Raw genomic sequence first — 16395 nt, 5'->3', positions numbered from 1 at the left:
CTGAGAAGTGGTGGGTCAGTGTGCGCCTGGGATCCGAACCCGAGGAAGCCAGCATCGGAGCGCGCACACTTAACCGCTAAGCCACGGGGCTGGCCCTGATTGCTGTATTTAAAATTGCAACATTTCCCTGCATTCTCTGTCTCCTTCCCTTCTTTCCCCTACTCCCTCTGACCATCACCATCTCATGCACTATATATATTCTGCTTATTTGCCTTCTTTATTTTCTGCAGGCTCCCGGCCCCCCCCCCCCCCCCCCCCCCCCCCATGATTGAATGCAAGCTCCACAAAGGCAGAGATTTGCTTTTGCTCGCTGGTGTTTCCCGAGTTTAGAACTGTGCCTGGCACGTAGTATGGACTCTTTATTAATATTTATGGGAGGAAGACAATGAGTGTTACCATGGACATTTTCCTGTGTCTTTGAGTGATTTACCCATTTCAATACTTTCTAAAGTTAATTATTTAAATTAATTGACAAAAGCCAGGATTTGCTATTTCAAGACAGTCCTTTTTCTTTTGTTCTTTATGAAAATCAAGTTTTTTTTTTTTTTTTTTTTTTTTTAAAGATTTTATTTATTTTATTTTTTCCCCCCAAAGCCGCAGTGGATAGTTGTGTGTCGTAGCTGCACATCCTTCTAGTTGCTGCATGTGGGACTCGGCCTCAGGATGAACGGAGAAGTGGTGCCTCGATGCGCACCCGGGATCCAAACCCGGGCCGCCAGCATCGCAGCGCGCGCACTTAACCACCAAGCCACAGGGCCGGCCCGAAAATCAAGTTTTGAGTCCAACTCTTCCCATATTCTTTTCATCTAGGTCCTAGGAGATTGTTTCCGACAAGGTATTAACAGTTAGGCTTTCGAAAACATTGATCGAGAAGAGTCCATTTTTGCAGTTAAGATTTATTTCAAATGCCACATTTCTGACTTTCTCCAGCTACGGTATTTGTCTGAGTACAGCACTGAAAACACTGTAGTGAAGTTACTGGTTTGTTCTACTTGGTGTCTTTCTCCTGGGTAGGAGGCAAATTTTATTCATCTCTGTATGCCTAGATCCTAGCTCAAGAATAAATGTGAATGAATCAATCAGTGAGAAAGGTTGAAAGTTTAGAACTCTTTCTAAAAAGAACAATCTGGTTACACTTATTAAAGCAAGTATGACAAAAAATAAAAATTACGTGCTGAATGGGGGTAGAATGGTGTGGAAGGCAATGATAGAACGAGTCTTCATTTGAAGTTCGACCTGGAAGGAATGATCGCTCCATGAATCGCATTTTCCTTACCACTGTGACCCCATTAAAGATCTGGATTCCCTTGCCTGTGTAATGACTGACTGCTGGAAGAAGTAACAGCCATCATTTAGGGAGAAATTCGGATGCCACAGTCTGTCTTAATTTTGGCGAATAGCCACTGGTTATTCCTCCTAATGCTGAAAACTTACTTCTTCCTGCGCCTTCATTTCTCCATCCATAAAGTGAGTACGACCACCGGCAAGGTACCGGGCCAAATAACTAACAAAAATATTATGATGACCTTTGCAAACATCAAGCGCTGAGTCAAGGGAACACAACCCGCCTCTGGCTTCTCTCTTTGGTGTTGAGGGCAGTTTTCCATTGCTAGCGACCCAGATATTGCTCAATGGTGTTGCCTCTGACCTGGCACCCCCTTAATGTATCTATAAACATTCCACTTAGAGACCCTAAAATTTTCTCTCAGCCCGAGAGCCCTTTGGAAAACAGATAATAACAGAAAAATCTTGACACCTCTCTCCCTTTCCAATACTCTCCTTTGACCTCAGGAAAAAAAAAAAAGTGTTGGGAGGGAGGAGGAGGGAGAAGGGGAGGGGGAAGGAAGGGTCGAGAGGGGAATCCGACTCCAGTTTGGGGAAATCCAGCTCGCGTTTTGCCTCTCGCTCGGCGGTGCAGGGTCCAGCGGAGGCAGAGCCCCAGCTTCACTCCCTGAGGTCTGTCCTGGGGAGACACTGCTGCTCCGGGGGGCTGACCTGGCGGGGAGTGGCAGCGCAGTCCGCTCCGGCGCCGCTTTGTGCTCGCAGCCGCTGGCCCCTCTGCTCCCGGGTCTGCCCCCCGGGACGCCCCCCTGTCCCGCCCCAGTCATGCAGCTCTACCTGCCTCTCCACTGTGAACCTTTGGGAAGCAGCCTCCCACCCCGGGGGCTGGGGCCCTGATCCTGCCGGGAGTCGGTGGGTGTCCGCCCGGGGCCCGCCCGCGCCCCTCGCGCCCGCCAGGGCCCCGGGCTCCGAAGTTGTGGGGACCAGCGCGAGTTGGAAAGTTTGCCCGAGGGCTGATGCAGGCTTGGAGCCGGCGGGACGCGCGCTGCCCTCGGAGCCTGAGCGAGTAAGGGGTAAGTTGGGGCGGGAGCAGAGGGTAGGGGTGCGGAGACCCGCACGCCGAGGGCGGAAGGGGGCGCGAGGGGCGGCGCTCTGCTCCGGCTGGAAGTGGGCCGGGGCTCGGCTTCCGCAGGTCCTCCCGGGCCGCAGGGGTGGGCCCGCTCCCCGCGGCGACCCCCGACCCCGGGCCGCTGGGGGAAGTTTTGTTGCGGGTGGTAAACAATGCCCCCAGCCGGGGGACGTGGCCGCCTGTCCCCGAGGCCTGGCTGCGGCGCAGGGTAGGGGGAGCAGGGGCCCTCCGGCTCGGACCCAGGGCTCTGCGGGAAACCTGGCTTGGGGAGGGCAGGTGTGGCCCGAGGGGGATCCCTGAATGGGCCGGCAATTGATGCGCCTCTTAGGAGTGTCGGATGTCGGGGCACCCCGGGGTAAAGAGAGGGAAGAATTAGGACCAATTGTGAGTGGGGAGCCCGGCCTGTCCCGCGCTCAAGCGTACCCCTAAACAAGTTTTCTCCCTCCCCCATGCTTATATAGGCGACAGGTTCGTTGGGGAAACATTTTGGCGCTTGCCTCCCTCAGCGTTTCGGGGAGGGGGCTTCAGGGACGAAACTTTTGGCGTGGAGGTAGTAGGGGAGTCCTGCCAGAGGTTGACCTGGAATCATACAGATCGGGGAAGAAGGGAATAGCGGATAGAATTAGTGTTCTGTCAAAATGGCTTTTCAAAAACTCTTCTGAGTGCCACCCGGTCGCCGAACGCACTGGCGTTGCCGTCGCATCAGTGCCACTTGGGCAGAATCCCGGAGCGGGCCCCGAGGTGGGAGGTGCGCAGAGCTGGTGCTGGGGACCCGCCGTGCGGCACGTGAGCGGCCGGGTCCCGGCCGGAGGGGCCGGCAAGGGCCGCAGCCGCTTCACGTGCTGGGGAAAGGACCGGGCTAGATTCTTCTCTCCCTCCCTCTCTTCTCTTCCTCCCCTCCCTTGCCTCCCACTCGCTCCCCCCACCCACCCCAACCGATTTAGCTTCTAGAAGGGCTGTGTGCAGTCCAGATATTTCTACAAAAAGTGGTCAGGAAGTTGGTGGCCGGCCCCAGTAACCATTCCACGTGAATGGGGAACTCAAATTGGGCATTTCTAGCCCAATAAAAATTAATGTATCACCAAGAGAACAGATATTGCTTGAACTCGGAGTCTTTCCCCCACCCCCAACTCGTCCTCTTCCCAAATGAACCATCTTGTACAGGTCACTCATGTGCCTCTTCCCCCTCCTCCCGGTTCCGTTCTCGGGCACAAAATGAGCTGCGTAACACAACATAGGAACGATCAGTTATGAAGAAACGTTCAAACACGGTTTCGAGACCTTGAGCGAGGAAAAGATTAGGTGCACAGCCTAGTGTCGGCGGGGTGCGCTGCGCGCTGCACCCCGAAGAGTTGACGGGCGGCGCTATAGGGCAGCAACCTCAGGTCGGCCCTGAACTGAAATGTGCTGATCCTTTCTCCCTCCCCCTCCCAACAATATAAAGTAAAATAAAAACATCGGCTCCCTTGGGCCTCAGGATGCCAGAAAGCATATGGAAAAGGCGCTTGTTAACCTTGGAGTTATTTAGGGTATATTAAGAATTTGTGACTACACACGATTAAAGCAGCGCGGTGCACCCGGATAGGAGCGTAAATGAGATGCTGGGAGATTAGTCCGTATTATTTCCAAGAACTAAAGACTCAGGTAACATGATTTGGGGTGTGTTTCCTGATTTGATCGATATTGGTTGCACAGGTTAAAAACCAAGTTCCTTCCCTCCCCAATTAAGGGATCTTAATCAGGTCGGTTGTCAACCTCTGACTGTGTTTAAAGCCATGTTATGATTTCAGTTCAACTTCAGAATCAAGATATATGGTAGTTAGCATACACCGTCCCTTTTTCTTTGCAAAGATGAGTAGCTCAGACTTAGAACTCTGGGACCACCATTTACCATTTTCATGAGAGCTAACTATTACTCTTAGCTCTGGTCTACCAGAATTAATGGTCGGAGGTTTGGATCACCACTGTCCCTTGCCCTTTGTTTCTCTTCCTTCTCCAATCTTCTTTATCTGGTTTGTCTCTCCCCTCCCCCACCCTCTTCTTTGCATCTGTATCTTTCTGTCCCAGCACACTTAAATTTCTGTTCTTCTCCCTCCGTCTTTCTACCTTTAGTCTTGAGCATTTTGATCTCAGTTGTCTTTTTATATTCTAGCCTCATTGCTATAATTTTTTCCCTTTCCTCTGTCTTTTGGCCTTTGTTTTTTCCTTTTTAGACATTTTCTTTCTTTTTATGCTTTTTCTTCTTCTTCCCAATGTGTTTTATACTTTTCTTGTTTTTAGAAGGGTCATTCTATCTCCATTTTAACTTCTCCCTTCCCTTTTCTGTGGCCCTTTTTGGCCTTTTTTTTCTTGCTCTCTGCAGGGCAGCAGGGTTGTTTTACATATGGAAGGAGCCTTTGACTAAATCTGCTGGCATTCTAGTGAATTTCCCTGAACAGCCTTTCCATGTGCCGAGGGCTCTCACACTTCCTGTGGTAGAAAACTATCTAGGAACAGCAAGCAGCCCGCCCACCTCCTCTTCCTTTAGATGTAGAACTTACTTGCTGGAGGAAACTAAGCCAGGTGGTGCCTTTTAAAAAGAAGTGTTTTAAGTCTTGTATTTCTCAGTCAAGTGCGGTAGCCTTTAAATTCTAAGAAGCTGAATGGAGTGACTATGAAATCAGGGTTTCTTTTGCAACTAGCTCTATGTATGCAAATATTCACCACTTTTTTGGCCACTGCTGGTAGTGGGAAGGATTGCAATATAATTTTAATTTGACATGCGGGCTGGATGGTTACATCAGTTCAGCCACTTCCTGCCCAGGGGACTTTGGGAGATCCAGAAGGAGGAGGGATGTAGGTGGGAGAGGATTTTCTGACATGGTGCTGTCAAAATTGTCCTTTACAGACAACTGATAACGGTTTAGGAGGTCAGCTTTTCATTTTCTAGGCAAGGTGATTACTTCAATAATTGTAAAAAAAGAAAAAGGCTCTCCTTAAGGAAAGACTCTGAATACTTAGTAAGCTCAAATAATAGCGAGGCAAAAATCTGATCCTATTTGTTGACCAGTTTGGTTAGGTAAGTTTAAATTAGAATAATTAGCAGATCCTTACACAGGCCATTTTTGTCATATTCTTCCTGGGGCCTGCTGTTGTTACTTCTACGCTCTGTCCTTAACCTTAAATTCTCTACTTTGGGCTAGCATTGCTGTCTTCCTGTTTCAAATTATGACTTGGCCTCTTATCTCCTGGCCTATAATGTTTGTATCTCATACACTCCTGTCCCCTGTGTCACAAGGACATTTTAGGAAAAAAATTTTTTGTTGTCGGTTAGGGGTCTTAGTGCCCTCTGGTGAAAAGACTTGTTAACTAAGTACTAACGTTACTCATCCCACAATTGTTGGAGTTGTTTTGTTTTGTTTTGTTTTCTCTTCCAGGAAAATAAGAACTCACAGGACATTGTCAATTAATTGCATATGGTTCCCCCTCCTGGGCCTACTATATATGTTTAATAAGAGGGACACCATTTTCTTATTTTCTGCTCTGATGATGTTATCCTGCAGCTTTCTCTGTAGCACTCAGACTCTTGAGTATATTCTAGGGTAGAATAAAACTGATTTTGAGGAATATTGAAATGTCAGTTTTCATCAGAAATGAAAAATGGAAGTGAAATTAGTATTCAATCGTAAATATATGTTACATACTCTATAATAAATAAAAGCACCAAAAAAAGAAAACAGAGCATTTAATAATGTTTACAAATTAATAAAGGAAATAAATTTCTTGAGATCTGTGGGGATAATTCCATATTTAAATATGGACCTATTTAATAGAATAGACTACATTATGTTTTTCCCCATGAATTTCAAAAAAAGCTTGCTTCCTCTCCTCCCATCACAAAAGAAGGTTGCATTTCATCAGTGGAGCCAAGGGTGATAAAATTAGGATCTTTGGGAGCTCTTATTTTGTTTCTGATTGTCTGTCTCTTTGGCTGAGTGGTGCCCAGTGGTTTCTTCCCTGCAGTTGGGTTTTTCAGGGATCGTTGGCCTCTTTCACGATCTCATAAAAAAGGCTGTTACCATTTAAAGAGCCCACATCTTCCCAATCTATGTTGCCTCATACCTTTTCCATTTCCTTGGCAAGCTCTTTGTCAGGAGATAAGGTTTGAATGGTAAACATTATCTTAATTACAAGTCTGAATTTCTGAAGCACTTCAATTTAAAAATATAAAAGAATATATAAGAGACTGAGATCAATTTATAAACTACTTTCAAAAGCAGATCCCATGACACCCTCTGGCATATCCAGATTACTTGCCTACATATACGAATTTTAATTTTCATGGCTGATTGCAATACCTAGATTATATATTCCTAATAATTTTTTAGCAGTGTAATCTTGATATAAGAGATAAAGCATGCTTATACCGATATTGTTGAATTTCTAGAGAATGGAAAGGATTGCTTTTCATTATCTGAAAAGAACATCCTTATAAAGATTGCTGACTTTCTAGAGGTTGAAATTGGAATGGCTTTTGTTTTCTTAAAATGCTTGTACAAAAAGCAGTGGTCTTTGGAGAAAATATCCTACAGTTTTTCACAGCCAAAGGGTTAGCGCAAGCCAAAACTTTTTTTTTTTTTTAAGAAAAAGGGGAAAGCAGCAGTAAGTTTAGATACCAAGAACTCAAGTGAAGAATTCTCTGGCCTAGTGTTTGTATTTAGCACAGATTTATGAAAATGTTATTTTTATTGTGGTTAATGTTATCACCAATGTCTTTTTTTTTTTTTTTTTTTTGTGAGGAAGACCAGCCCTGAGCTAACATCCGATGCTAATCCTCTTTTTTTGCTAAGGAAGACTGGCCCTGGGCTAACATCCGTGCCCATCTTCCTCTACTTTATATGGGACGCCGCCACAGCATGGCTTGACAAGCGGTGCGTGCCCCGGATCTGAACCGGCGAACCCCGGGCCCCTGCAGCGGGGCGTGCGCACTTAACCGCTTGCGCCACCGGGCCGGTCCCCACCAATGTCTGTTTAAAAAAAATCTTTCTCAAAGGTACAATGTTTTGACTCTAAGCGTTGTGTTCTGGGATCCTTTATTACAGTGTGTGGCCTGTTAGGTGGGAAAAGAAACAAAAGAACTACATGTTGCTTTGCAGGATATGGCACATAGACTGTGGGTTAAACTGTAATAATGATAACTATCATTTAGCTTATGTTCTCAGATTATTTTTTGCATTTTGGAGTTATAAATAGCCTTTATTTTTTTTAGCTCCCATTTATTAAACACCTATTATATGCCAGCCCTGTGCTAAGCCTTTTCACATATCATCTTATTTTATTCTCATGGTAACCCAATGAGGTCAGGACTATTATGCTTCCTTTTCTATTACACATAAGGAAACTGAGGTTTAGAGAGACCAAGGAATTTGTTAGAATCACATGGCTAGTAATGTTTCTGAGCTGGAAAATGAACCCAGGTCTGCCTACTTTCAAAGTCCTTACCCTACCTCCCTTCCCTCCCCCCTCAACCTCAGATATCACATGGATGAAACCACTGCTTGCCCTGCCTGAGCCCATTGATACCTCAAAACAACCTCATTTCAGATGCAGAAACCCTGACTCAGTTAGGTCATTTGCTGAAGGACAAAGCTGGTGATCACAGATTCAAACTCAGGGCTTTATGATTTGACACCATCTCTAGACACTAACCCAACCACTGCATCCCAGGATTATCTGGAGCAGATCAGTACAACAGAAACAAAAGCTATATTTGAGAATGATAGAGGGCTGTCAGATTTTTACTTTGCCAAGTAATAACATTAACAAAATAAGCCTATCCCCACCTTTTCATAAAAGAAAGGACTTTCTTTTTTTTTTTTAATTTAATTTATTTATTTATTTTTCTCCCAAAGTGCCAGTAAATAGTTGTATGTCATAGCTGCACGTCCTTCTAGTTGCTGTATGTGGGACGCGGCCTCAGCATGGCCGGAGAAGCGGTGCATCGATGCGCGCCCGGGATCCGAACCCGGACTGCCAGCAGCGGAGCACAGTCACTTAACCGCTAAGCCACAGGGCCGGTCCCAAGAAAGGACTTTCATTACTTTTTTTTGGAAGGACATTTTAATAAGAGAAAATGGGAAGGTGTAATTTCAGAATAAAGGAGAGTTGTTTAGAATGAATAAACTCAACTTTAAGAAACTTTATACTGCCACATTTTTTACTCGTTTTGCCACAGACTATTGATCACTTGGTTGCAGACCAGTTTTTGGTAACCGTTCTCCTACACCACGCTTTCTCACATATCCAATGACCTGTCAACTGTTAAAGAATCCTCACCTATTCAGTCGTCACACTCTTGATTCTGTGATCTTTAGAGAGTCTATTGATATATTTTGTATGGTGAGTGTTGTTCTTGTTCATAACTTGGTCTTATTTTGGGTCAGGATAGGCAATCTGAGGAGATGAAAAGGCAATTGATGATGGCTCTTGGTCAGCACCCTTTCATTTTCTCCTCTTTTGTTGTTTATCTTTCAAATAATAGTTGCTTGCTTCATATGCTTTACTGTTCTAATTATCTTATTTTCTCTCTATTTCCAATTTCCTTGCCTAGGCATTCATCATGAGACTTTTGGGACCCTTGGTAGAAGGGATTTTAGAACCAGCAGTCTTTGGATTAAGACGGGTGAAAGAGAAAAGAGGGACATCATATCTGGGTGTGGGCAGTGCCTACCACAATACCTTCCTTATACATAGTAGGTACTCAACAGATATTTGTTGGACCAGTGAGTCTTACTTGTAACCTAATCTGTCAGTACTAACTCCTAAGATTTTATGCTATTTTTGTGTGCATGTGAAAAGCTCAAAATTTGTGGATTGTTAATTGGAATGTGGTATTAATATTATTGGATCTCCAGGGAGTGGAGTTTCTTGGATTACATAAGCCTCTTCCTCTGGCTTTTCCAGCTTGATTGTTGAACAGATGATACCTCTGCCTGTGTGGTGATGTGCTGAGGAAAGAGATTAAGGGATAATTTTTTAAGTATCCAAATTTGTAAAGATTGGGATTTGAGCTTTAAACTACATGTGACTACAATAGTTGTGGTTTCTGATGTAAAGAAACCCCCATGCTTACCTTATTCAAAGAACTTCATCAACTTACTCAGTTGTCACAGTAGTTAAAGGAGCTTTATTGTGAATCAAGGGTTTAAAGGATACTTTAGTACTTTTTGTGTCTATTTTCTTTTGTAGTAAACATTCTCAGTTCCCTAATTTTAATTAATAATTGCTACTAAATATTCTATTTCAAATGGGAGAATGCATAGGAAAAAGACTCACTTTCGATGTTTTCCTGTTGTTATTATTTCAGACCAAAATCTTGTGTGACTGAGCTCAACCATGGTGCATCCAGATTCTCCTCAGAAGTGAGACTTTCCAAAGGACCAATGACTCTGTTCCCTGTGCCCTTTCATTTTTTCCCACTCCAGAGCTATGTCTCGATCCCGCCATGCAAGGCCTTCCAGATTAGTCAGGAGGGAGCATCTAAACAAAAAGAAAAACAGCCAACTGAAGAAGACATCCAAGCCAGCCAACAAAAATGTGGCATCAGACAAGACTGTGAGCCCTGGAAAATTAAAACAATTAATTCAAGAAAGAGATGTTAAGAAAAAAACAGAACTCAAACCGCCTATGCCAGTCAGAAGCCTTCTGACAAGAGCTGGAGCAGCACGAATGAATTTGGATAGGACTGAGGTTCTTTTTCAGAACCCAGAGTCTTTAACTTGCAATGGGTTTACAATGGCTCTCCGAAGCACCTCTCTTAGCAGGCGACTCTCCCAACCCCCTGTGGTCATAGCCAAACCCAAGAAAGTTTCACCTCCTAAGAATTTAGAAAAGCAACATGAGTGTGATTATAAGGTACTTACTGACATGGGAGTAAAGCACTCAGAAAATGATTCTGTCCCAATGCAAGACCCCCTAATCCCTCCTGATATAGAGAATCTAATCAGCTTACAAAATGCATCTTTAATTAAAGGTGAGAGCCAAGAGACAATTCAGTCTTGGTCCCAAAGGGTCGAGGATTCCAAAATAAATATCTCCACTCACAGTGGCCCTACAGCAGAGATCCTTTCTGGGTCATTGGAAGGGACACATGGTGGTGAAGGACTGTTCTCTAAAGAGACATCGAATGATATCAGTGATTCCCCTAGAATGTTTGCTCAGGACACTCTGTGTGCTCCTTTGCTCCAAAGAGCAGCCCTCAAGGTTACCTCTGAAGGAAACCCGAGCATTCAGTTAGAAGATTTGGGTTCACGAGTAGAATCTCTTAAGCTATCTGATTCTTACCTGGATGCCATCAAAAGTGAACATGCTGGCTGCCCCACCTCCAGCTTTAGTAAGGTTATACCTGAATTGGACCATAGAAACTGTTTGTCTATTGGTGGGTCAATATATCCTACCTCATTAATAAAACTCCTTTTGGCAGGCTCAGAACAAACCCTTGGTGCTAAACCAGGTCATCAAGAGGTACTCAAAGGTACCCCAGATCAACAGGAAGTTCCTAATACCACCCCTGTCATAGGACAGGCCTTTAATACTGTCCCACATCAATGGGAAGTTCCTGGTGCTAACCCAGTTCATGGAGAGGTTCTGGGTGAGGCCCCAGAGCCACCAGAGATTCCTGGTGCTATTCCAGTTCAAGGAGAGGTCTTTGGTGCTATCTTGAATCAACAAATCCTTGGTATGGGTGGTGGTACTGCCTCAGACCCACCAATCTTTCTTCCTGCTCCTCTAAACCCAATTGCTACCTATAATGCTCTTCCAGAATGGCCTGAGCCCCAGGGCACTGTTTCATATGGGCTTGAGGTCCAAGGCTCCATGCAGATTTTGCCTTTGGGCTCAGGTCACACTCCTCAATCATCATCAAACTCAGAGATAAGTTCGATACCTCCAGTAATGGCTATAAGCAATATAGAAAATGAGAAGCAGGTTCATATAAGCTTTCTGCCAGGTAACACTCAGGGGTTGACATTAGCCCCTGAGAGAGGACTCTGCCATGCTTCACAGGGCATTGCTCAACTCTCCCAGGCTGGTCCCAGCAAATCGGAAGGAGAGAGCTCCCAGATCAGCATGACCAGCATGGTTGACATCAACACCACAGTGGTGTCTAGGCCAGTGTCACTTGCCAGTACCTCCTCTTCTCTTTCCTACACAACTTTGCTACCTACTTTGGAAAAGAAGAAACGAAAGCGATGTGGGGTCTGTGAGCCCTGCCAGCAGAAGACCAACTGCGGTGAATGTACTTACTGCAAGAACAGAAAGAATAGCCATCAGATCTGTAAGAAGAGGAAATGTGAGGAACTGAAAAAGAAACCATCTGTCATTGTGTCTTTGGAGGTAAGTAAATACCCAAGGGTCTGGGAGAGTCCTGTGAGACTTGGTAGAGTGATCTGTGTGGAGACAATTTGTTTCAGTATTATATCCTTTTACTTTGGTAAAATGTGGCTTTAAGTTATCTGTAAGAATTTGTGGAATTCAGAGGTATGTCTTGTGCAGTGATACATTTGCTTATTTTTAAAATTTATCTCAGAAACCTAGAATATACAGTTTTTCCATTATAGGTTATGATGGAGACATCGGGAAATTGTGTGATGTGGTTTTGCAAAGATTTCCACTATGCCTCACTTTGGCTAGTTGTGTGTCTTTTTTGGAAGTTACAAATTTAAAAATTAAGAGTGGAACAAATTAATTAACTCCCTTGCAGCCTGAGAAACCAGAGGAATTAAATTTCTTTTGTTTTGAAAGAATTAAACTGCCTGCATCCTTAATCTTGAAACTTTGCCTTGGAGGTATAACAGTAATATCGCTTTCATCTCCACTTTTGGCAGGTGATTTCTACCTACTCTACATATCTCACAGTGTTGTTGGGATTAAATGGTAATCAGAAGTTGAGCCTGGAAAGGTGGCGCTTGCCTGTAGTCCCAGCTACTTGAAAGGCTGAGGCAGGAGAATCTCTTGAGCCCAGGAGCTCTAGGCTATAGTGCACTATGCCGATCGGGTGGCTCCACTAAGTTGGGCATCAGTGTGACCTCGTGGGAGCAGGGGACCACCAGGTTGCGTAAGGAGGGGTGAACCCACCCTGGTCAAAACCAAGCAGGTCAACTCCCTTGCTGATCAGTAGTGGGATCTTGCCTGTGAATAGCCACTGCACTCCAGCCTCAGCAATATAGTGAGACCCTGTCTCTTTTGCCCCTTCCTAATTTAGGAAATCCTATATCTCTTAATATTCACTGTTAAGTGGTTAAGTGCATGTGCTCTGCTTCGGCGGCCTGGGGTTCGCAGGTTTGGATCCCGGGCGCACACCGATGCACCACTTGTCAAGCCACGCTGTGGTGTCCCATATAAAGTAGAGGAAGATGGGCACAGATGTTAGCCCAGGGCCAGTCTTCCTCAGCAAAAAAGAGGAGGACTGGCGTCAGATGTTAGCTCAGGGCTGGTCTTCCTCACACACACAAAAATTAAATAAATATAACAGTTTTTTAAAAAATAAAGTTGAAAATGGTTTGTAAACTCCAAGTGATATATAAACATTAGTTCTTATTATTGCAGTTTATGGACCTAAAGTAGTAAAAGTATTGGTTGACGTAGACTTTAAAAGGATTTTGCAGAGCTTGGTTAAAACTCAAACTTGCTTTTCAGACCTTTAAAACACCTGTCAACTATACTATTTTATAATTTTTAGATTACTCACTTGAAGTTATATTTATTTTGTGTCTACTATGAATACAGGTGTAGTAGAATAGATTAATTTTTTTTTTTTTTTTTTTTTTTTTTGTGAGGAGGACCAGCCCTGAGCTAACATCCAATGCCAATCCTCCTCTTTTTTTGCTGAGGAAGACTGGCCCTGGGCTAACATCCATGCCCATCTTCCTCCACTTTATATGGGACGCCGCCACAGCATGGCTTAACAAGCGGTGCGTCGGTGCACACCCGGGATCCGAACCGGCGAACCCCGGGCCGCCACAGCGGAACGTGTGCACTTAACCACTTGTGCCACCGGGCCGGCCCCGAATAGATTAATTTTAAAAAGTATTCTGAACTTAAATTCAGTCAACCTTTTCTATTTCATCTTTGACTTCAATTATCTGTCAAAAAATTCTGGCTTCCTATTTGACTGAGCTGTTGCAAACAAGAGATCAGACATGTAACCAGTCATATATGGATGGGCATTTAAGGTGTTCCAAAAATATTTTGTTACAAACCTTACTGCATTGAATGATCTTCCTTTACTCAAGTCACTTCACACTTGTGGGAGTAGATCACAGTGTGGCCAGTAACTTAAAGGTTTACAAACACACATCTGAAACACTTAGTAGCAATGTCTGTAGCAGAGAGACTTCACTTGTAAGCTCCTGATTTGTAGCATTGCCAAGTGACATCATTGCCAAAGATACTCTATCTCTAATGTGTATAAACAAACTTGTTCCCTTCTTTCCTAAATCTGCATCTCCTCTTGCATTACTTATTTGGTTCAATGGCTTACTATCTACATGGTCACTCAAAATGGAAAATTCAGTCATCTGTGATGCTTTCCTCTCACTCTTCTAGATTCTCTTGATCTGCAAGATCTCTCCATTTTCTTGGCCACTGCTCTAGTTGAGGCCTTTATCTCTTACTGGGACAATTTCAGTATTTTCTTTATTATCAGCAAGTATTTATTGCACTTCTACTCTGGGTTGTGCACTGGGGATATAGTCGTGAGTGTATCAGCTAGCAGGGAAGTCAGGGTGTTGAACGACAAGCTCTCCTTAATGCGGTTCAAGTTTCTTTCTGAAACCCTGATTCTCCTACTTAACTACATTTAGTGCTCTTCTGTATGGGTGATATATCTCAGTCAAAACAAAAGAAAATAGAGCAAAACTTTCAGTGCCTTCTATTTATAGATGAAACCTAGATTCATTAGCATGGAATACAAGACCTTCAAGATTTTGGCACAACTGACCTCCTCTGTCTTGTTTGCTGTCACTTCTCACATTATACTTGAAGTTTCAGCAGTATTGGCTACTTATATTTCCCCAAACTCACCATGCATTTTCCCACCTCAGTGTCCGTGTTCATGGTACATCTTCCTCCTTTTCCTTTCTGACCAGACTTCACCCATTTACTCACACCTCACGTGCCACAACTATACGTGTATGTTCCCCAGTTTCCATACCAGGGCACTTTGCTTTTCTAGAGGCTGTCTAGGCTTGGTACAGTGATAAGTACTCAATAAATACGTGTTAGTTAAATGAAAAGAGAATATATTTGTAACTCAAGTAATTAGGGTTATAAACTTATATGTTGGCATGTAGTTTATATCTGTAAACTTGCTCTGGCAAGCAAGTGTGGCCACTCTTGTCAAGTTCTGTTGGTGTGGGAAGAACCAATATTTGTTAATGGATGAATGAATACCTTGGCTTATAATCTCTTAAGCACCACATTCTTTATTAAAAATAAATTAAAAAACCAAAACAAAAAACTCAACACTTTCATTTTGACATAATTCAGATTTATAGAAAAGTTCTAAGAGTAGTACAGAGAATTTGATATATTTTTCAGCTAATTCATAACATTTTGTTGTACTGCTGTATCTCTCTTTTTATCTCCACTTCTCTCTATCTCTGCTCTCTATTTTTTTCTGAACCAACTGCGAGTAAGCCACAGACACGGTATGACTTTATCCCCACACACTAGAGAGTGTATTTCCTAAAAAACAAGGATATTCTCTTATATTATTATCAAGATTAGGAAATTAACATTCAACTATTATTATTATCTAACCCACAGACTTTGTCCATATCTCACCTATAAGAAAATGTCCTTTTGGCTTCCTTTAACCTGGAATAGTTCCTCAAATTTTTAAAACAACTTTATTGAGATATAATTGAAATACAATAAATTACACATATTTAAAGTATGCAATTTGATAAGTATGATATATGTATATGCTGTATAACCATTACCACAATCAAAATCCATCACTCCCAGAAGTTTCTTTATGCCTACCCCTTCCCTGTACCCTTTCTCCTCGGCAAACACTGTCACTATAAATTAGTTTGCGTTTTCTAGAGTTTGATACAAATGGAATCACACAATATGTACTTTTTTGGGGGAGGTGGGGAGGTTGTCTAGAACAGTTCCTCGATTTTTGTCTTTTATGACTTTGCTACTTTTGCAAAGTGCAGATCACTTATTTTGCCCCTGAAACTTTCACTCCCTAGTTTTAGCATTCTTTGGTGGTTTTTGCCTGATGGTTGCTAAATGGTGATTCTCTATGTAATAGTTAGCTTTAAACTCTAAGGAAGAGCTTTTCCTTGTTAGTTACCTATTTAATTTATTTATTACAGTATGTACTTGTAGATTTTTATGTTCAATAGGTTATAACCCTTTATTATCATTGTTTATTTTGATGCTCAAATTGTCCCAAATTTGGCCAGGGAGCACCTTCAACCATCCTTTGAGTATTTTTTTATTTTTGTGGCGCAAGTACTCTAGGCTTTTCTACCTTCTGTCCTGCCCCAGACCTGAAGTCACTTATTTATCTAAGGACACTTGGTCTCTCTTAGTGGAGAATGATACTTAGAAACCAAGATCTTGGTGATAGATGTGTTCATTGTTATTGGAATGTCAGTGTTATGTTCAAAGGTTACTTGAATTAGTTCTTTCTCTCTCTCTCTGTTTCTCTCAGGCTCTGTCTGTCTGTCTCAAACACACATACACGCACACACACACAAACACCACCCTCACCTCTCAATGTGATTATGTTGTTCATTTGAAATACAGTTTTAATTAATTTATTTCTGTTTATATTCTACTTCAAGATTCCCCTCTACTTGATGATATTCATATTCTCTCACTCTCTCTTGCCCTCTCCCTGCCCCAAAAGATCACTGACAAAGCTGATTCTGAAGAATGTATTAGGTTGTCCTTATATTGAACTCTGGCAGTGATAGAAAGACCTACCTATC

The 16395-nt window shown here is 43.2% G+C and overlaps 1 protein-coding gene and 1 non-coding gene across 6 annotated transcripts in view; both read left to right on the top strand.

The window, feature by feature from the left end:
- The first annotated feature begins 1954 nt into the window (after window positions 1-1954).
- TET1 (tet methylcytosine dioxygenase 1) overlaps window positions 1955-16395 on the top strand; it is a 142342-nt gene continuing 127901 nt past the window's right edge. For 4 of the 5 annotated variants that reach the window (XM_087432111.1, XM_004427056.3, XM_087432112.1 and 1 more), the window contains exons 1-2: window positions 1955-2354; window positions 9756-11782. In XM_087432111.1, the coding sequence (XP_087288237.1) occupies window positions 9878-11782 (1905 nt within the window). In that variant the 5' untranslated portion in view covers window positions 1955-2354; window positions 9756-9877. Of the gene's footprint in view, window positions 2355-8999; window positions 9142-9755; window positions 11783-16395 lie in introns of all 5 variants that reach the window. The other variant, XM_087432110.1, reaches the window with a different exon arrangement.
- Window positions 12338-12631, top strand: LOC147916830 (signal recognition particle RNA). The gene has a single exon (XR_015552636.1).

Source organism: Ceratotherium simum, chromosome 6 (assembly GCF_057802395.1).
Source record: "Ceratotherium simum simum isolate JZ-2026a chromosome 6, ASM5780239v1, whole genome shotgun sequence".
Lineage (NCBI taxonomy): Eukaryota > Metazoa > Chordata > Mammalia > Perissodactyla > Rhinocerotidae > Ceratotherium > Ceratotherium simum.
The sequence above is the reverse complement of the archived record's forward strand: the minus strand, read 5'-3'. Positions and strand labels throughout refer to the sequence as shown.